Source organism: Lissotriton helveticus, chromosome 2_1 (genome assembly GCF_964261635.1).
Source record: "Lissotriton helveticus chromosome 2_1, aLisHel1.1, whole genome shotgun sequence".
Taxonomy (NCBI): Eukaryota; Metazoa; Chordata; class Amphibia; order Caudata; family Salamandridae; genus Lissotriton; species Lissotriton helveticus.
Genome location: NC_136059.1, coordinates 300,591,290 through 300,614,339, shown reverse-complemented (window position 1 = coordinate 300,614,339; position 23,050 = coordinate 300,591,290). Strand labels below are relative to the sequence as shown.

Sequence of the window (23,050 nt, the reverse complement as noted above, 5' to 3'; positions counted from 1 at the left end):
ACATGCAGACCTTGACTGAAAAGTTTTGAATAGCTTCAGTGCCTTAATAGAAAGGAGGAGAAATTAAAGCACATGACAGCAGACCGTCGAAAATATGAAAGAGATGGTCCATCCAACAAGCATGTGGCATTAGCTGAACCGTTATGATGAGCAGATATCAAACAAAGTCATTTGCTTGCGGACATTGCCATATAGAACCAAAATGTATTCGTATTTATATATGCTGTGGAAATAAATCTCGTAGCAGAAAGCACAAAAGGGCAGCCGCACAAAATAGAGCCCGTGAGAAGAGGCAAGTTCAAAGGAGTAGGCATCAAAAAAGACCAACAACGGGTCTATAAACTTGCCTCAGTGAGCTCGGTGACCATTAACATAGGAAGCCAGGTTTCAAAAATTGGGCCGCAATTGGAAGAAGAGACCATCAGTGCACATATCGTTGTGATGAATTGCCCACAAATAATATACAGCGGTAGAAAAAAAGGGAAGATTAGACAGTCCGACACGTGTGTGACAGTTGCTGATCTATTTTGGAGTCACTTATTAAGCCGGGTTCTTTTTTTGCTGACAACAGACTATAGAACCCGAAAATAGTTGCATTGAATCATTGCTGTGGAAGAGAAATTAGCCAACAGCAAACTCACAAAATGGCCACCACTGAAAACAGGGCCACTGAGGTGAGGCAAGCACAGGGAAAAAAGCACTGAAAAAGACCCTCAACAGGTCAACAAACTTGCCTCAATGAGCCCTGCTACTTCCAATACAGGGAGACATGCTTCAAAAGTGGGACAGCATACGTAAAAGGAGCCCATTCAGAACCGACCGGAGATCGGTGTCAGAGAGCGTCTCAGGGAGCGGCCATCTTGTATCGCCGTGCGCCGCCTAGCTGTGCTTTCTTAACTACACATTTCTAGGGACTTTCAGTGTTTTTTATGGTTTAGATTGTGACCATGACATCCCTTCAATCTAGGTATTGTAAGGGAAATTTGAGGGCTTCTAATATGTTAATTCTTGGAGCACAATCATTAAATGTGTTAAATGTTTTGCCAATGATAATATTATACACAAGGGCACACTCAGTCTTCCGTCAGTTGTGGCCTCATTAGTTTCAATTGTGGCTCTTGTGTGTGTCTCACCCACAAAAATCACATAATTACACTTCATTAAATATCACTTATTTAATTGAACTTCCCACAATGTCGTAGCGTTCTAATGGTTGTGGTATCACTTACTGCGGTGCCACTACTGGGTATGTCACAGTGTGTGCGGTTCGAAGGCTTTCCCTTCCTGTGGTATCAAAAAACCTACAACCAACTCAGGGAATTGGAAACTACCCAGTACTGATGCATGATAGAAGGCCTGAATTGCATTTAAAAGGGCATGCACCCACAAGGGGCTTTTCCAACTGTAATGTTGCACTATCCAAGAGCAGTCTTACTAAAAGGAGTTTTGATAAGGTACAGCTGTATGAATAAGAGCATATGAAATACCATGAACCAACCCTTTTTTTAAAGTTGTTTCTGAAATTAGTCTTTAATTCAAGAGCCCAGAAATGAAGACAAGTAACTGTCTCATAGATAGTGTATGTATTTTTTTAACTGAAAAAAGATTCAACATTTGTGTAAAAAGACTAAAGCAAATGAATCAGTAGAAATGTTTCTAACATTGGAGTATACTTTGATTTTCCAGATTGACGTTAGAGGTGCTGTCATACAATTAGATGCTGAGGAGAAAGAAACCTTGAGAACCACCATAGCACTTGTTGCAGCACTTTACGGCCTAGCTGCTTTGTATGGCATTCTTCATCTCCCAGTGTGGGATAATGTAAGTGATATTAAAAAAGTGTTAAAATATCAGACCAACTTTTTCTAGATGGCATTTTTTTTTATCCATTTCTATTTTAGTCTGTTTTCATTGTTATAGAGCACAAGAAACATGTAGGTTTTGCATCGCCTGAAATAAAGGTCCAAGTTTCAATCAAATTGGAGGGGCATCTATTTTGATGCGCCCCGAGGCAACAACCAGAGTTGGGGCTTTTATGCAATGCCATGGCCAAGATGACTGCCAATTTTGAGGGCTTGGAGGACTCCAATTGCAATTCTCACTGCAGCATGGTTACACCCTGAGAGTTCTGCCCAAGACTTCTACGGAACCACATGTCCTCTCCTCTATATTGCTCCAGCAGACCCCAAACTGGGATTGCTGCTGAGAGATGCAAAGGCTTATGTGGTCATACGGATGCCAATGGGTTTTCTTGTTTTATGTGGGGGGAAGGTTCTCTGACTTGTTGTGGTTAAGGTTGCTGAACCTACCAGGGGCAGGGATTGGCATTCTTCATGTCTGTGTTCACAAGAACGAAACAAGATTACAGAACACCCTTGGGGGCTGGAATTGTTCAACATGGAATCCTCTCTGGTACTTATAAAAGGGTGTATATTGCTGCACTAATGCAAGATCCAGAACTCCACTGTTATAATACATGGAAAACATGCCAAAAAAGGCAACTGCTCCTTTAAGCACAATTATCAACCCATAACCTATTAAACAGATAAAGATACATTTTTCGCTATGACTGGCAAACAGGATCAAGAGCTCTAGTGAATTTTGAATTTGAATTTGAATTTGAATGCAGATTTGTAAAGCGCATAGCTACCCTGGGGCGTCCCAGCGCTGACGATCAACCTGAAGCTTTCAGAGGGGGAAGTAATAGAGAGGAGTTATGGGAAGAGCCATGTTTTTAGTTGTTTTAGTGAGTTATGATACACATGCAGTAGCACACTATTTATGCTTGAGTGCAAAATAATACAGGAAGAAGACAGGCCTTCTCTTGCTATGCGTTAAGGATCTGACATCTAAACAGTTTGGGAAACTGTCTTGCTTATATACATCAGGAAAGAGCTACAGATCCCTCTTTTCAAGCAATTTCTGGTAATCCCCCTTTGTCTTTGCTGCATTTACCTTTATTGAGCACTCCTTTGCTTTGTAGATAAGTTGACACAATCTGGGAAACACAGGCAATCATATCTGTTTTACAGGTGAATTGTATCACTGAACATTGACGCAAAAATAGAACAAAAAATGTGTCATTTTGCCTTGATAATCTTATACCAGAATAGCTAAATGGTAAATAGTTAGGCTCCCCGAGGGATAGACTGCCCTTAGTTAATTTAGGGCAGGTGGCCAAACTTGGTGACAATGCCAACAAAAAGCAAATGCTGGCAGTCCTTGTTTTCTTGGAACCCACACAGGCTTTGTACAAGGTAAGATTATCCTTTGATGAGGTCTTGTGAAGGTTAGATGCAAATAGAAATTCATTGATATGATCTGGGTGAAATTCAGGTCCACCAGTATGAAGGAATAACCGCGTATAATATGCCATCGTATATGCATATTTCATCAATATGATAACACACTTCACAAGAACAGTATAAGAAGCGCAACAAAATATACGCTCTTTAAAATGCTAGCACCACTAAATTAAAATCCACAACAGTACCAAAAGGGTAAATCACAGTATGCCACACCAAAACAATACTTCACACACTCTTGTGACCAATGAAAAGAAGACATTCTTTTTTGTTAGTTCTCGTAATGGTACACTAACCGCAGAAAAGTCTCTTAGTATCTAGAGCAGTAACTGGTCATACTCAGAAAATGATCGTAACATGGAAATGTCTTATGGGGGATTTGCAGCCGACAACGCTTGTACTTTAGCTGTATCAGGTTTCATACCCCCATCTGATAAGACATGGCAAAAGAATTTCAAGCTTTTCTTGTGGAATTCACATTTGTCAGCATTCAGAGTTAAGCCTGCTTCAGCAGACGACATACTTGCATGAGAGCTTTGTCATGTACTTTCTGTGTAGCTCCAAAAACCAATATCTCATCACTATAGTTAAATGCATTTACTACAGGCTGTATGATCCGTCAAATGCATCAGGGGATTTGTCACCAGGCAGGTTGCTCCCCTCACCACTGCACAGCCCCCCTGTGTGCCCTGTGCCTCGCCGCTGCTGCCGCTTGTAACTAGAGTGTGCCTCTTTTTCAGTTTGTGCCTGCTTACTACTGTGTAATCTCTGCTGTTTTACAGTTTGTTTGTATTTTTGCTGCCTTGCCCCCTGTCTTGTGTCCCCCTTGTGCCTTCTGTGACCCCTGCTCGCCCGCTCACCCCTCCGTGTGTCCCGCTGCTGCATCTCCTTCAGCCCCGCCCCCTGTATTCCCATTCACCACCCCGCTCCCGACTCCCTGCTGCTCCTCCCTCCCACATCCCCTCATATGGAGTCCGCGCATCGGCCACTCCTAAGGCAAGCCCATCTGTGCCCTTCCACGCCTGGACCGCGCCCAGCGCCTGGACCCCAGGACACCGGAGACACCATGACACATGACTGCACTACGACGCCAGCACCCTCCATGCACTCAACCCCGGCCGAGAACACAACTGCTACCGGGCAACCCCAAAGTGCACCCAAGGACCCTTCACCTGCCGGAACTGCAACTTCATCAGCATCCAGCCATCCTAGCCACCCACCAAGGAACCCAAGTACCTGTGATGCATCCTCCTCAACACCCGCTCCGCCCGCAAACACGTTGTCAAACTCTGGGACCTCCTCGACTCTACCTTCCCTGACTTCGCCTTCCTGACAGAGACCTGGCTGAACCCTGCCTCAACACCCAACATCACCATTGCCATCCCGGAAGGATACAAGATCATGCGCAGGGACCGTACCAACAGAACAGGAGGAGGAATCACTATCGTCCACAGGAACACTCTCAGAGTATCGACCAAAACTGACGACACTCTCAGCACCACCGAACACATGCACTTCCAGATCCATACCGATCCCAACACCACCCTCAGAGGAACCCTCATCTACAGACCCCCCGGACCCCGACCACAGTTCAGCGACTCCATCGCCGACTTCGTCAGCACGCACACCCTCACCTCCACAGACTACATCCTCCTAGGAGACCTGAACTTTCATCTCGAGAACAACAATGACAGCAACTCCACCGCCCTCCTCGACAACCTCGCCAACCTTGCACTCGGACAGCTCGTGACAACACCCACCCACACCGCCGGCCACACGCTCAACCCCATCTTCACCGCAAGTCCCCAAGTCTCCTTCAACCGCACCACCAAACCCCACTGGACCGACCACCACTGCATCCACTTCACCTTCAGGAAGCCCACCACGAACCACTGCACCCAACTGCTGCCCCGATGATGCTGGAGCAAAGTCACCGAGAACCAGCTTACCACCACCCTCGCCCAGAACCCACCCGCCGACTCAACCAACCCCGACACCGCCGCCCGCAACCTCAGACAATGGATCGACGACTGTGCCAGCACCCTCGCTCCGCTAAAAACACCCTCCAACAGCCACACCAGCAAGAAAGCCACCTGGTTCACCGAAGACCTCCAGACGTCCAAAAGAATATGCCGAAAACTGGAGAAGAACTGGCTCCGCGAACGATCACTGGACAGCTACACAGCCCACAAGAACGCCACCCGCAGCCATCACCAACTCATCAGAGCCGCCAAGAGGGCCTCATTCAAGGACCGCTTTGACAACAATGCACACAATACTAAGGAGCTCTTCAACATTGTGAAGTAACTCTCTCCAACCCCTGCTCCAACGCCAACAACATCCTGCCTTCGCAAGACCTATGTGACTCACTGGCTACCTTCTTCCACCGCAAGATCACTGACACCCATGACAGCTTCAACGTCATGACCGCAACGACAACTACCGCCCCAACCACCACCACACGTAGCAACCATCTACTCTCCTGGACAAGCGTCAACGACAAGGACACCAGAGAGATCATGAAGATCATCTACTCTGGCTCACCGCTAGACCCATGCCCCCACCACATCTTCAACAAAGCCAGTGCATCCATCGCACCCCATATGCTTTACTCAAGAAACCAGAGGCGGACCCCAAGGACCTCAAGAACTTCCGGCCCATCTCCCTGCTCCCATTTCCGGCTAAGGTCACCGAGAAAATCGTCAACAAACAGCTGACGCCCTACCTCGAATACAACAACATCCTGGATCCATCCCAGTCCAGTTTCCGCAGCAACCACAGCACCAAAACCGCCCTCATCGCCGCCACAGATGACATCAGGACCCTGCTAGACAACGGAGAAACAGCAGCCCTCAACCTCCTGGACCTGTTAGCCGCCTTCGACGCGGTCTGCCACCACACCCTAAGCACACGCCTACACAATGCCGGAATCCGAGGGAAGGCCTGGACTGGACCACATCCTTCCTCTCCGGCAGAACTCAGAGCGTTTGCCTCCCCCCTTCCACTCCAAGGCCACCGAGATCATCTGCAGCGTACCCCAGGGCTCGTCCCTCAGCCCGACGCTGTTCAGTGTTTACATGGCACCCCTCACCCACGTCGCCCGTCAACATGACCTCAACATCATCTCCTACGCCGACGACACCCAGCTGATCATCTTCCTCACCAAAGACCCCCACAGAGCCAAAACTAACCTCCACGAATGAAGGCCGTCGCCGACTGGATGAGGAACAGCCGACTAAAGCTGAACTCGGACAAGACGGAGGGCCTCATCCTTGGGTCTACCCCTTCGGCCTGGGACGACTCCCGGTGACCGACCACACTGGGAACTGCTCCGACACCCACAGACCACGCCTAGGGGTCATCCTCGACTCGACTCCACCCTCACCGTGACTAAGCAGGTCATAGCCGTCTCCTCCTCCTGCTTCAACATCCTCCAAATGCTACATAGGATCTTCAAGTGGATCCCCACTGAAACAAGAAGAACAGTCACCCAGGCCCTCGTCACCAGCAGGCTGGACTATGGTAACACCCTCTACGCAGGAGCGATTATCGACCAAGCTCCAGAGATGGCTGCAACGCATCCAGAACACCTCGGCACGTCTGATCCTGGACATCTCCCGCCGCAGTCACATCACTCCCCACCTGAGAGACCTACACTGGCTCCCTGTCAACAAGAGGATAACCTTCTAGCTCCTCATCCACGCACATAAAGCCCTCCACGACACCGAACCAGCGTACCTCAACAGACGAATCAGCTTCTACACCCCCACCCGCAAGCTCCGCTCGGCCGACCTCGCCGCTGTCCCCCGCATCCGAAGAACGACAGCCAGAGGCAGATCCTTCTCACACCTCGCCGCCAAGACCTGGAAAACCCTCCCCACCAACCTACGGCAGCCCCAAGACCTACTGGCCTTCAGAAGACTACTCAAGACCTGGCTCTTCGATCCGTAGCAGCACCCCCCCCCCCTCCAGCGCCTTGAGACCCTCAAATGTAGTCGCTTACAGCGAATCAAACCAATATGTGTAGAAAGGGTTGTAATGTGCCGGGATGTTTCTTCAAGTTCCAATTGGTATATCCTTTATTTAGGTCAAGTCAAGAGAAGAACTTCGCACATTCAGTTGGGTTTTCATATCAGCAATTTGCGGACTGATATGTCTCACTTGCTCAATTCCTTGTTGGGCTGACGCATGTCAACGCATCTGCGTACAGCTTCTTCACTGTCTCTTTTAGGGACTATTACAATGGGAGCAACCCTTGATGTCAGACCAGTGGAACGTTCTATGATGTCATGTTTAAGCAACAAATTAAGTTCCTTTTCAATAGTTCTTGCAAGTGAAACACAACTCGTCCTTGTCTTTGAGCAACAGGATGAAACTCCTCATATATGTATAACTTTACTTTCATTGTTTTAAGTTTTCCTAACCCATGAAATAATGACGGAAATTGACTTATAATTTCATGATGAGCATTCATATTGTAGTTCACTGATAGTCCCATATCCGCAGCAGTGTTGAAACTCAGCAAACAGGCACTGGAAGCTGATCCTTGAAGTACATAAACTGCCAATTGTACCACATTTTTCTTATGTTCAATCGTTGCTATTAAGGACCCTTGATTCTTTAAGACTTTTGTCTTTGACTCCGCAAGTTGTGGTAATGGAGATAATTCTTAATACTTCTCCTCAGGCCTGATATTTATTGACACTCCTCTTTCAATTATGAATGGTGTTGAACACCTGTTTATCTTTAGAGTAATCTTCGGAGAATGTTTGTGGTGCTTTTTTATGTCGATTTTTCTTCACTTTGGATTTCTCCTCACATTCAGCCATTTCCACATGTGAATGCCTTTTTGAAGTACTTTTCAACAAATGCACAATTGTCATTGTTAATTTCACTGGAAATTGATACTGAGGAACTTTTTGTCGATGATTTAGATGACGATCGGCATCGTTTGGTGTCGATTTGCCTCAGCTGGTGTGACTGCTTGTACTTGTGGGAGCCCGTCGAACGTCACTGAGGTTGCTTTTGGTCGGTCATTTTGCCTTCACGCTGTAGCACACGCACTTGTCCCTTACCAATGAAAGTCATTACTTAATAGTTAGCTTTACCAAAGTTGATGCGTATCTGTCCATTGGCATGACATTTACCCTCGTGTGGAAATGACTGTCCACATTGGTAACATGTTTTCTTTTTTTGAGGAGACATTGCCTTGTGTCCCTTGGCCTTGTATCTTGGCATACTTTACATGCTCATGAGTGAAGCACCTTGGGTGCCTCTGGCCTCCATGCCAGTCAATTGACAATCAGCATGCTCCTCAGTGTGGGCAAGCTTGGGGACTTGTAAGCTCAGAGTTTATTTCAGCATTCTTCGTCAGAAGGAGTCTGACAGACAGACATTGATTAATCTGAGGCGAGTAGCTTCCTCATCATTAAATTCATTGAATTTACAGTGTTTCACCAGAACATCCAATCTCTCAACGAATTCATTGTTAGTTGCACCTGGTCTCTCGTGTTCTGACTAAATATGTATCTTTCATAATCCACTTTTGGCGCTGAATTAAATTTGACATTTAAGGCTGCTTTGATTTGATCGTATGTCACTACACTTTTGTGTTGTATCTTTTTCATGGCTTTTTTCATTCCTTCACCATTCATGTTTCCCAGATACTTTATGATCTTTTTCATCTATTGCATCTATGAAATCTTCAATAGTCTCTATCCATGCAGTCCATCTATTGGCAATATTGTGTTTTTGGCAGTGTCAAATACAGATGACGGTTTTAAGATGTAGTAGCTGCATATACATTGATAGACAGTAGTGGTCTCTCAGGCTCTTCTTTAGTACCTTGTGACTTGCTGGCTTCGGGGTCAGCCTTAATAACTTTTGAAGCTTGGATCTCACCCTGGCTCCACATCAGTGTTCTTTACCTGATGGCGGTCCAGGAATCTGTTCTATGCCCCTATGCTGCAATTTTGGTGGTTGTCAGACACAACCCCCAGTCCTCATTCTGGGGCTGTTCTGTGGCAGGTTGTAGCAGGATGATTCGTTAATGGTTTTGGTAAGTAGATAAATCTTTATACATTACAAGTCGGCTTTGTGCTTTAATGTTTGATCATAAACACCTGGTTAATCTCTGCTTCATGCCACATGAATTTCAATGTGATTGCACAGAAATATTACTGTGTGCTCCTTTCATAACCTGGTTGTATTCACCTTAAGCATTCTTACTCCAAATGGCTTTAATTTGTGTAATAGCGCAGTACCTTTTACTTGCGGCCATTTCATTCAGTTCCTGGCCACTGACACGTAGACTTTCAATGTCGCTTTCTTTATCATTATGCATTTTATACAGGCTGGCATTGCGCTGAGACTACACTGGTGCCAGTGTCTATTCTGTACTTCCAATGCGGCACATGTGACATGCAGGAGCAATTTGCTTGACCAGGGAAAACTCTCTGAAAGAGCGTGTTCAGTGTATGGGCTTCGTATACCCTAGAGTGTTTAACATTGCAAGCATTCACCCCCAGTCAAATGATCTGGGTTTAATCCAACATCATTCTTTAGCTCACTCCGCCACCCCAGTTCAGACATGGTCATATGCAAATCAGTCTGACCCCGTGCCTCATGGAAACAGTCCAACCCGAACTGCCAAGCCATGTCTTCCCTGGCCCGGAAACAAGCATCCTGGTACCGGTTTCGGGTTCATAACCCTCATCAGCCAGGCTATCTTGATTCCAGTGGCAAAGTGAGCAAGGGACCCACGTCTGGGTATATCCTGCCAACTTAAGGTGAACAAAGCAAAACCAAAGGGGATGATGGACGTAGTGTTGAACATTGCAAGCACTCACCTTAGTGTCAGCCAAGGTACTTGCCAATAACCACGCCCCAAACTGAGAGTAATTTTATACGTTTTTATTCTGCTGCATGTAAGTCAGAACTCAATATTCTAAGCTTGCTTTCAACTCCTCTCCAACGCTTACGTCAGAGGCCTATAGTTACTCGTTCTAATTTTTCTTTCTGAGATTGTACTTTCTATCAGAGTTGGCAGACTTAACAAGTTCTTTCTTTCCAGGAGAGAGTAAAGGTGGGTGCAGGAGAGTTAAGGTGTTGTGAGAGTGGTCGGTGCAAGAGCAATGGCATTGTGAAAGTATTAGGCATCAGATATTGCAGTGGTGAGCATATTGATTGTGAGAAAGCGCAGGTGTTGGAGAGCGATGGTGTGGCAAGAGTGTTGCATACCAGAGTGCTCTAACATTGTGTACATTTTGATGTCTGAAAATGCTTTTGCTGTAAGTGCACACATTCTGAAAGGCAGCGTTGGCTGTGGGAGTGCTCAGCACACAATGCAACATTTTCGGCTTTCAAACCCAGATTTCCTCTCACCACCACTGCATGAGAGAGTGTTTATGGTGAGGGAGTGCATACTTGTGTGTGTGCTGGGAGACAGAACCCTTGACTCTCTGCCGCACACAGACACTCACATTATTACTCCAATCCTGCTCGGGTAGAAGGGTGAAATGCTGTACTTACTAAGAGCGTCTCTTTTTTCCTGCAAATATGTGAGTATTTCCAAAATCAGATGTGAGCAGATGACAGACAGTGAGAGATCAGAGTCTGATAAAAAAGAGGGAACCTTTGCATCATGAAAAGAAGTTGCTGAGGCAGGTAAGTAATTAACTTCTTGTTTTATTGCCAACAGCACGGAGAGATCAGAAATACAACCTCTCTCTGTAACCTCTAACTGTCATCCTCCACATTCCAGAACTCCTCCACATAGGAGTTCTGGTTATATATCATAAGCAGAACCCAACACATTATCACTGGCTGTGCCTGCTACTCTTAGCACCTTGGAGTGGGTGGTGTAGAGCATCCTAGGACAGAGACAAACAGAAAAGGCACAGAAAGAGTATGTAAAACAGGAAAGAGAGAGAGTGAAGGTCATACAAAAAGAGAGGAGGGAATGGATAGAGAAAAGGGAAGGTAATAGAGGAAGAGGTTGAAAAGGGAGTGAATAGCTAGATTATGTGAAGATTCTGGGGCATATTACCAAGCAATAGCGATAATTATCGCTATTGCTTGGTTAGAGAGAATATTTTACCGCTAAGCTGCGGCGATTTTTACCGCAGATAAACCTTGGTATTACCAAGGTTTATCGCAAATGCGATAAAAAACGGCCGCAATGCATGAATATCGCTGAAAAGTCAGCGATATTCATGCATTATCGAGCTAATGCTCTTCGCCATGTTATCCACCTCCCATTGGATAACATGGCTAAGAACTGCTCAGGGGCAGGTGTTAGCTTTTGGAGATATTCGCGCTTAGCGCGAATATCTCCAAAAGTTGGTAATAGGAGATAGCGATGTTAGCGACTGTTTCCAGTCGCTAACATCTTGGCACGCCCACTTTGCATGTCATTAGTGATAAATATCACTGACATGCAAAGTGGGGCCCAAGATGGTCGCTATCTCCTACTAGCTGTCGCTAACTGGTGTTAGCGACAGCTAGGTAATAGGGAGATAATTTTATCTCCGCTTTCTTGACTTTTAAAGCCAAAAAAGCGGAGATAAACCCCCTTGATAATGTGCCCCTCAGTTTGTAACTTGCATGTCAGAGCTTTCAATCCCAACTTTATACTTTGCTAGGGCAGCTGAGAGGGGTAGCGCATATGTTGCTGATAACTATGCAGAACCTTTTTGAGGGTCCTGCACAGAAGTCGAAGTGGACAGGATCTATTGAGAAAGACATTCCCAAAACAGTTCCCATAATTTCTGCTAAAAAGTAACCGCTTTTGAATGGTTAATAATGATCTTGAGTTGCTTCGGGCTGACAGAGAAAGAGAGGGCCTCCTGAACTGTGAAGTGAGAGGAAGCATAGTCAGCTAAATAAGAAACAAGCCGCCTCTCCAGAATGATTGTTATCTGAAAGGAATGTACATTTGTGTAATTAGTTCATCAGAAAATCGAAAAGCTGCTGGAAAAACTTTCTTATATTGTGTGCAATAGACTTTTAGGTCGAACCTAGTAGACAGTGTAATACCTTACAGGGGCTTACAACCTGCCCATTGCTTACCATTTGTTGCATATTATTTAATGGTATTACTTGCCCTATATTGCCAATCTTTTGGTTGTTCCTCCAACCCCCCCCCCCCCCACCCTCTCCCAGATGCATAGCCTCTTTACCATCTCCCTCATTGGTTGGATTCTATCCTTCCACTGCTCACTTTTAGGGAACTTTTTATTCTTTTTACTTAAGCACTCCAATGCTTAATGAATGTGTTTTCTTCTTTTCTCGCCTGTGTGCTTCCCCCAAATGCCCACCCATCCAGTCCATATTTCCCTCTTGTATACTTCTCCCTGCCCCCTTGCATGCATTCTGTGTTGTTCTCACCCTTGTGAGGTTATCCTTTGCTCTCCATAATGCTCTAACCTTTGGGTTCTTCTCTGTCTTCCTGCACTCTGTATTATTCTGTCTCTCATGCTATGTGTTCTTCACTACAGATGTGCTTCTTCCCCTGTTCATCCTTTGATTCCCCCTCATCACCATCACCCACTCCCTGATCTGCCCCTCTATTACTGCTAACCTTCACATTTTTTCTTTTTTTTTACATTTACACTTTCATGCTAGTGTTAAATAAAATCTTACTTTTTTGGTTTACATATCAAAGTTGTGTCCTCCATCTTCGATTGGTATATAAAAAAAAGCCAAGCAAATTGCACCTGTGGCATTGCCCTGGTGAGCATATTTATCACCACATGCGAGTGCCAGTGGAATGACACAGTGACCAACAGAGATTGCGTCTTCACACCTTTTTATTTATTTCGACGGTGCTGCACAGCATCAGTAAAAAAGGCCAATTCTATAGAGTATTGCCCAAAGGCACTGTCAGTTCCAATAGATCCCAAAGTCACGACCTATTGACTTTCCCAATGCTTGTTTTAAACTGCATCTGACTTTCTTATACTGTGTAACTTTTTTTTTATTATTGACTTACATACTCACCGTGTTTTGTGTCAAAGACAGTAACTTCATGGCACTGTAATTATGCCTTTATCTCTCAGTGCACCAAACAGGATTCAAATCAGTGACTTTCCAGTCAGACATACACATCTGAAGAGATTGTATTAACCAATTAAACTTTCCTACCAAACAATGTATTTCCCACAGAATAATTTAAAATGCATTACTTTTCATTTAAAGCATATGCACTATATTTAGGTGATAGTTACATAACTTTTTAATGGTGTCTCTGACTCTCACTCCCATTGCACTCAAGATCACAGAGGAACTCCAAAGCTTCTCATAGGTAGGCAGAACGAGATGGGCCTACCACTGTTCCTCCTCTAATCAATGGGAAAGAACTGACTGATCACAGGCCTGCCACTGCTCACTGTAATTCCCATAATTCTCTTCCAGGGGATCCTCATCAATAGTCATAAGCACATGAATATTGCCGCCCATGCGCAGGGACCCCAGAAAACCTATAAAAATATATGGGAAAACATATATGTAGCTCTATATATATATATCGATATATATATAAATATATATATACATATATATGTTTCTTATTTTTTATATTTATTATATAAAATCCAGCACAAAAGAATATGACAAAGCCAAAGTAACACTACAAAAACAGTTGGCACAATGGAGAAGGGAGGCCCTCTTATCTAATGAAGAGTACAAGTTTATGTATAATGAATTCCTAGTATTACCTGTGTTATACTTAATTCCTAAAATACTTAAAATGTCATACCTGTCCCCGGTAGGCCAATTACATCGGACATCAATAGTGCAAGCAAGAAGGTTGGTCAATATATTGACTACTTCTTACAGCACTTAGTAAAGTACCTGCCTAGTTATGTCAGAGATGCTGGTGATTGCCTTAAGAAAATATAACACTTGGGGGTTTATTAGGATGGCAGCCCTTTCGGTAATGTGGACCGCCCGCCTACAGGGCGGGGGTCCTGATTTTGGCATTAGGATGCGCCCGCCACACAGGCGGGCTCATCCTGTATATTTACCATTGCGGCGGGCGGAGCTGAAATCTCCGCCCGCCGCAATGGTAATAATGCACGTTGTGCATTTCAAAGCACAACATGACAGGCACCGCACTTTGAAATGCGGGGGGGGCACCCCCCAAGCCCCGGACTCCCAGGGGGCCCGCAAGCGGCCCCCGCAGGGAGTCTCCGCATGCCCCACGGAAAAGCATTTGTAAATGCCCATAGTAATATGGCCGGCGGTGTGGCCACCATGTTACTCATTTTCCGCCCCGGCCGCAAGGCGACCGGGGCGGAAAACAGGCGGGCGGTGTTTGACACCGCCGCGGTCCCCCCCCCAAATATGGCGGGGGGGAATTGGGCAGTGGATGTCGGGCGGATTTCCACCGCCAGCCTGGCGGAGGAAACCCGCCTGACATCGTAATGACCCCCTTGATATGGACAGATGATCTATATCTAATTACGCTTGGATACCAGGTACAGTGAATTCTATGAACACATCAAGGTTATTCTAGATCTCATTACATGGTGCCTTAATAATAACTTTTTTCTTTTTAATAAAGATATCTTTAAACAACTGAGGGGTGTGGCGATGGGGGCCTGTTTCTCCCCCGGCTACGCATGCTTGCATGTTGGCTGGTGGGAGGAACAGGTCCTCAAAAAAACACACCAAACACCATTTGAGTCATATGTGGTGACATATCTGAGATACATAGACGATGTCTTTATGTTGGGGAGAGGTAATGAGATGGAAGCCCATCAATGTATTGAGGACATTAACAAAAACTCCATGAATCTAATATTTACATCCCACATTCATAAGACACAGATTGAGTTTCTAGATGTGAGGCTTCACATTAATGAAGAAAGTCTCGATAGCACTCTATATAGAAAACCTACATCTGGCAACATTACGTTGCATGCAAACAGTTAACACCCCATACACCTGATTGCGAGTATACCATATGGAGAAATCCTCAGACTTCAGTGTATATGTAGCAATGAGGCAGATTTCAATAGGTGCCAGATCGAGATGTTGGAAAAGTTAAAAGCCAAGGGGTGTACAGATAAAATAATCAGTGATGCAATTACAAAAGCTAGCACCCAACCCAGACACAGTCTCTTTAAAAATGGTAATAATGAGAGAGAATTAGAACTTACTGCTCGGTCAAAAAACATCGATAACCCTAGACTTATTACAACCTTTTGTAATAAAGAACGTAACATCAGAGCCAATATTAACAAACATTGGCCGATAGTGCTGCCTGACAGTGTGTTCCGCAACAGGTTAGCAGAGACCTCAACGATCACGTTTAGAAAAGGGAAATCAATGGGTACTATTCTTGATAAAAACTCCCCTGAGAGCCGAAAAGCTGCTACCTGGTTGCAACCAACGAAAGGGTTTAGAAAATGTGCAAAATGCAGAGCATGTAAATTTAGCTGTGATATGACACATTATTCCACTCCATTCAGTGAGTCGTCTATTCCAATCCAGGGCAAATATAATTGTAAAACTGAATATGCTGTATATGTTCTGACATGCACCTGCAGCCTTAACTATATTGGTAGTACGAAGCTGCAGGTGCATGTCAGAATTTTGCAGCATATAAGGGCTATTCTCCACAGTGACCCCGCGTACCCAGTGGCACTGCATTTCAAACAAACTCATGCGAATGATATTAATTGTCTCTCCTATTATGTGATCAATGCTATCCCTAAATCCCGAAGGGGTGGTAACAGGGAACGCCAACTCCGACAATTAGAAACCAAGATCATCTTAGAGTTCGATAGCAAGTGGCCTAATGGGTTAAACAACACGGAAGACATGCACAATTTCTTGTAAAGGTCTGTTTATTTTTGTGCCTTGGTGTTTTTCTGTATTCTAATGTCATCATACTCCGTGGGTTATTAGCATAAATGACGTTTTTTAGGATTCTCCCAGGCAACTCTAGACCAGCACAACAAATTGATAGTGATATGATTATATAGGTGGTTAAGTAAAATCTGCCGCCACAAAGAATGACATTTTCCCAACTTAGATCTGTTTTTATGTATAATGAAGTTTTAAAGCAAGCAATTTTTATAAAATATGTCTTAATAGTGTTTTCCTTCAGTGGAATTTTACTGTTATCAATATTTTTAAATGCTTGCATTGTAATTATACTAAAATTGGTCTATGTGTATATTCTGTATCGCACTTTAAATTTGCTTTTTTTTTGCACATTAGGCACTGGTTTGCACATTGAACTACTTTTCAATTTTCTGCTGCTTATCACTTATGCACTTTACTCCAATGTTATATACCGGATTTATCCAGGAATAAGATTTTTTATCAATGATAACAGAGACTCGAAACTGAGGAAATTTACATGTTGTGTGGATTTATCCAGCAATATCTATTTACCTAAACAATCTATGTATTTATATATTCGGATTTAGTACTCATGCACATAGATTCTATAAATGTGTATATTAAATTTGTGTTTTTACTGACAAGGGCATAGATTCATCAAGGTAAAATCCGCTCACAGAGGGGCAGATTCTCAGAACCTGCCCCTTTGCGACCGGTATTTTTGCATTTGGGATGCATCATCCCAAATGCAAGTTGTTGCAAGTAATAAAACATCTGCCAGAAGCCCAGGGGGGTCCGAGTCTCCTTCTTCGCCGCCGCTGTGTGGGGTTGGAAGTAGCGGTAGTTGAATTTCGTCAGGCTCCCTCAAACTATGGGCTGAACAATGCCATAAGAACCTCTATTGCACATATATATATATAACGTGTGATCAAGGCACTTTTGTGCTGAAACGCGTAGCGTTACTTGGGAAATAAACGCTCACTAGCTGTACTTCTCTGAGTGCGTGTGTTGCTTATCGCGGCAGAACTTTGGAAATCATATATATATATATATATATATATATATATATATATATATATATATATATACAAACAAAGTCCTGTGAGATTGGCTCACCACGCGTTCTCCTCCTCCAGGTACAGATCTCTCAACACCAAAATTCAGTGTAATAAAGTGCTTTTATTCTCTCCTCTCCATCAGCATGACGCGTTTCGGCTGTATAACAACAGCCTTGATCACATGGCCTCAAATCACCAATGGGGGTGTTTAAATACTGTGTTCATTGTAGACATCATCAAACATGAGGGTAATAGACATAGAGGAAATACTGATACAAACATTCACGATATATATACAGTGATAAGCACGAAACTTCCTGGGATTAGTTTACTAAACCAAAACTCACTATCCCAGAAATGCAAATTGATAATGATGACATTAATCAATTTCTGTCAACCAAATATACACATTGCAAAAATAAAAATGCAAGTGCCTGCCACACTCCTCATACTGTAGATCAACCCATCTCGAGTGACTACACATGTTGTTTAATATCCAACCATGTGCACCCTAGAGGGAAAATAACATAAATAAATGTATCTTCCTATGTTTTTAAATACAATACAAACCCTCATGCACATGTGATATCAACTAAAAAGTGCTAAAGTGCTCAAAATTAAAAAAAAGGTGCATAAATTCAGCGCTATATGTACAAAATGATAATGCATTATACAATGTGATCAATCACATGTAATGAATATAAACAACTGTACAGGCGCAAACATTTTTTTCCTCTTTCTTCATCTTCCATGTATATACACAGTTATTAACACAAAGCAAAACTGCTGTCGCTTCAAACCAACTAAAGCCATAGTGACTTTTGTAGTAATGTGGTGCACTGAGTTCATGTTAACTCTTACCACAACCCGGTAAATAAAAATCACAATAAACTCAAAATCAAAATCAAAATCAAAATCAAGATGCCTGAGAGAACTGAACCAATAAATCAAGGGGTACCTTTATGTTACAAAGTTTAGGGAAAGCTAACTAAATTCAAGAGACTATCATTACAAGATGTTTCAATAAATGGGTCAAGACTTACTTTGTTGTATTTACAGATTAAGACCTATTAAATCACTCAACGAGTAATTATTCCCCAATGATGAACCTCAAACGTGGTACTGATCTGCTGTGGATACTTATGTGGGTTGCCAGTGATCCCTCAGAGGAAAACCTGTAAGTCTTCCCCCCTGTTTAACCCATTTGGTATCCTAGTGTCGAGGAGTACAATGTATTTGCTTTCGAGCTGCCTTAAAAGTTTTTCTCGATCCCCACCTCGTATGTTCTTTGGTATGGAATCGATTACAAAATATTTTAGATGGTTCAAATTCTTGGCATGTACTAGTTCGAAGTGGCGGGCAACTGGGTACGTCGGGTCCGAATTAACAATGGCTCTTAGATGTTGTAATATTCTGTTAAACATATGCAGCTTAGTGCTGCCCACATACTTCAACCCACAAGAGCATTCTAAGACATATACCGCATAATCAGTGCGACATGTGTATAATTCCCTAATAGGTGTTGGGTTAGGGTTGAATGGCGATCTAAATTCAGTGGTGTTGGTCCCGAACTTGCATGCCCTGCATGAAATGCACTTGTGAAAGCCTTTCTTGTTAGACACCCTTATTGTGCCACTCTTGACTTCCGGGCTGGTACTGACTAGAGAGTCCCTCATAGAGGGCGCCCTCCTGAAAATAATAGAAGGTTCAGATGGGAGTAATGGTGCTAAATTGATGTCAGTCTACAAAATAGGCCAATGTTTTTTAAGAATGCCCCTTATCTTTCTTTCTTCTGTGTTGTAGGTGGTTATTAAACTGATGGTATTGTTTATAGTAGGTAATGTATTTTCCTTATCAATGTCAGTGACTTCAACTGTATTCACCAAGTATTCCTCCCTGTTCTTGCTATTGGCCTTGTCCTTGGCTACCAGTAAGTCTTTAATGTGGTAGCCTCGTTTTAAAAATCTCTGAAGGGCCTCGTTCTGACAAATAGCTAGGTCGGAATCAGAGCTGCAGATCCTACGCATCCGTATGAATTCCCCATAGGGGATGCTTCTTATTAGATGTCTCGGATGTGCGCTGGAGGCGTGCAAAATCGAATTGCCCGCAGTGCTCTTTCTGTGTAGTCTAGTTGCTAGGGCATTTTCCTGAACATAGATGTCAACATACAAGAATTGTATATTGGTTTTACTTATTTGACAAGTAAAATTAAGGTTTAGAGTATTGTCATCCAAGGCTCTCACAAACTCATTGGCTGACCTCTCATCACCTTTCCACACCAAACAGATGTCATCGATGAACCTCCAATAATGAATAACGTTATTGGTGTAACCAGGGATATGTTTGAGGACATGTTCCTCCCACCACCCCACGTGTAAACACGCGTAGGTGGGGGAGAAACATGCCCCCATGGCCACTCCCCTCTTTTGCTGATAAATTTCGTTGTTAAACAAAAAATAATTGTTGGTTAAACATAGCAATATCATCCTTATCAACATGTCATTATGTTTTTTGAGACTGAGGTTACGTTGGTTCAGGTAATATCTAATCGCATTGAGACCATCTGTGTGTTCTATGCTAGTGTATAGTGTGCTGATGTCAAGAGCCACAAGAATATATTCTTCATCCCATTTCACCTTATTCAATTTTGTCAGGAAATGACCCGTGTCCTTAATGTATGAAGGCAGTTCAACCACAAAATTTTGAAGGAAAAAATCAACATATTTGGAAATAGCCTCGAGAAGGCTCCCCTGGGCTGAAATAATGGGTCGACCTGGTACAGGGGAAACAAGTTTATGAATTTTTGGGATGAGATAAAATAACGGAGTTAATGGATTGTCTTTCTTCAAAAACGCCAATTCTTGTTTAGTTAATAGGCCTTCTCTTTTCCACTGATTCAGTTCCTTATGTACTGACTCCTTTAAATTATGGATTTCACTGAAATTACCCTTCCTATACCAGGAAATGTCTGATAAATGCCGCTGTGCTTCTTCCATATATTGTTTTTTTGGCCAGATGACAATGTTGCCTCCTTTGTCGGCTTTGTTGATTATCAAGTTGGAATTACTTCTTAACTTTTTCATCAAGGTCCGATATTGTTTTCCAAAGTACTTGATTCTTTTGATTTTTCTAGATGTTTTGATTTGTAATCCCTTCAGGTCCTCCGTGATCATATCATTGAAGGTGTCAATGGCATCTTTAGGCATCAGGGGGATGAACGTAGACCTAGCCTTGAAAGGCGTTTCGCTGGCTGCATTGATGTTGATGCCGATTCTATCACATCTGTCTTGTGTGGAACTGGTGCCAAAGCTGTCCTCTAATGCTAATTCATGAGCAGTTTGATCCGTCAAACTTAGTTCAGGGGAGACAAAAGCAAGCCATCCGAAAAAGAAGAAGAACAAGACGCGGGGGCTGGAAGGGACAGAAGCACTGCCAATGCAAGTCGCAAGAAGAGAGGAGCAAGGTGGTAGAAACCACAGATAACCTCTCCATAATAAACCTGACATCCCGAGAATTAACGAACAAAGAAGAAAGCACACTAAAACTGGGACTCACTTTCTGCCCCAACAACAGATTGGAATTCACTCAAACAAGAAAAGATAAGTTCGTCAGAAAAATCAAACTGCACACATTTTTCAAATTAAAACCCTCCTTCACAGAAGCCAGAAAAATGAAGTCCAAAACTCAGATGAAGGATAGGGACCTCTTTGCCGCACAGGATCTAGAGCTGTTGAAAATGTTGGAAGAATTAAGAACAGAACAAATAGAAGAGGACAATGGAGATATGGACACGAATCTAAGAACTAGAAAAGTAGGAGTTGAGCAAGAGGTACCAGTAACAGATTTTAAACCTATGTCACAGTTTAATCCACAGATGCCATATGATGCTATTGATTCATTCTCTGAAGCTGTTGTCCAAGATCTGATCAAGTTTTGTTGTGCAGACAACAAGCGAAAAGGTAAAAACAGGAAGAATCTGGATAAAGAAACACTGCTGCCAAATCTCAGTACTAATGATGATATCATCTGTAAGCTTTCAGATAAAGGCGGTAACATCGCACTGATGACCACAGAACAATATTGCAAGGAATCTTTACGCCAGTTGAACCATACAAGGTACTATGAAAAAACGACGAAAGTGAAGTACCAAGAAAGCATCAAAGCATACCATCAACTCATTAAAAAATGGCGTGACAAATCATTACTGGACACAAATGAATTCCCCTTTTTACACAACAACGATCCCATTATTCCTACATTCTATCAACTCCCGAAAATACACATGGATCTTAAAGACCCCCCGGGGAGGTCCATTGTTTCATCTATAGGGGGCCTAACAGAGAAAATGTCCATATAAATTGATTCCTTTCTCTTCCAGATGGTTTTGGGACTGGCTTCTGACATTAAAGACACCAAAGACTTCATTATTAAGATGGGGGGATTCAATGGGACCCCAGCTGTGTACTGATAACCATGGATGTAACCAGCTTATATACCTCTATAGATCACAGGCAAGGTATTAACGCAATAAGCTATTTCCTGAAGAAAAGACCCATGAAATTCATGGAACATACTGCGATGCTCATAGAGTTCACCGAATTCTGTTTGTCAAATAATATTTTTCTATTTGAGGAACAAATGTATAGACAAACCTCTGGCACGGCGATGGGTACCTGCTTTGCCCCCAGCTACCCGAACTTGTTCGTTGGCTTGTGGGAGGAGCAGGTGGCCCTAGCCGATGGCCGGTCCAAATGGGCCGAGTTTTTGGTCACCTGGCATCGCTACATAGACGATCTTTTCCTGATCTGGAAAGGGACAACTGAGCAAGTCAGCTAATTTATTCAGGAACTTAACCAGAACCCCCTCAACTTAAGATTCACCTATGAAGCCAGCACTGTAACGGTCAACTACCTAGATTTTAGGGTATATATTCATGAAGGGGCAGTACATACAGAACTGTTTAGAAAGCCGATGGCTGGCAACTGTATTCTACATGCCAAGAGCAACCATCCACCCCAACTCATTAGAAGCACCCTTATGGGGAATTGCTGCGTTTAAAACGCAATTGCTCCAATGAAACTGATTTCGAGAAAGCAGCGATGGTCTGTCTTGCCAGATTCAGAACAAGAGGCTATGAGGAATCGATTCTGGACAATGCTTTTAGACGGGTCCAGAGGATTCTGAGAGCAGATTTGTTGAAGGACAAAGACACGGACACCCAAAATATGAGAACATCGGTTGTGGGTAAAAATCAGTTTAGAATGATAACTACCTTTTCTGACGATGCTACCAATCTTAGGAACATACTGAAAAGGCATTGGAGCATATTACAAACAGATTTGGTGGTAGGCAAAGGTGTCTCAAAAAATCCTCTTCTTACCTTCTGGAAAGCTAGGGCCATACGAGATACTTTGGTCAAAAGTCATCTTTCCCCGATTAAACCACCAAGTGGTAGAATAACAGAGATGAAGTGATTTTTCCCTTGTGGAAAATGTAAAGCGTGTTGCAACAGCAAGAGAGTCTTGAATTACAGTATTCCTGGCCTTGATCGACCCAAAACCATCAATAAATTTATTACATGCTCCACATCGTATGTGGTTTACTGTCTAGTGTGTCCCTGTGGACTGAGGTACTTAGGGAGCACTATACATAGCGTAAAAATACGCATCTTAGAACATCAGAGAGCAATAATGAATAAGGATATAAATTATCCAGTGGCCAGACACTTCGCCCAGAAACACCAGAGCAACAGGGATCTGTTGCAATATTATGGGCCTGACTGTTTACCAATACATCCAAGGGAAGGAGATAGAGTATCAAGACTGCGCAGATTAG

General features: G+C 43.4%; 1 protein-coding gene across 3 annotated transcripts in view; it reads left to right on the top strand.

Annotated features, from left to right (window-relative positions):
- Positions 1 to 23,050, top strand: part of LOC144819324 (uncharacterized) — a 1,068,202-nt gene that overhangs the window by 406,164 nt on the left and 638,988 nt on the right. For all 3 annotated transcript variants that reach the window (XM_078677268.1, XM_078677269.1, XM_078677267.1), the window contains exon 3: positions 1,687 to 1,821. In XM_078677268.1, the coding sequence (XP_078533394.1) occupies positions 1,687 to 1,821 (135 nt within the window). The remainder of the gene's footprint in view (positions 1 to 1,686; positions 1,822 to 23,050) is intronic.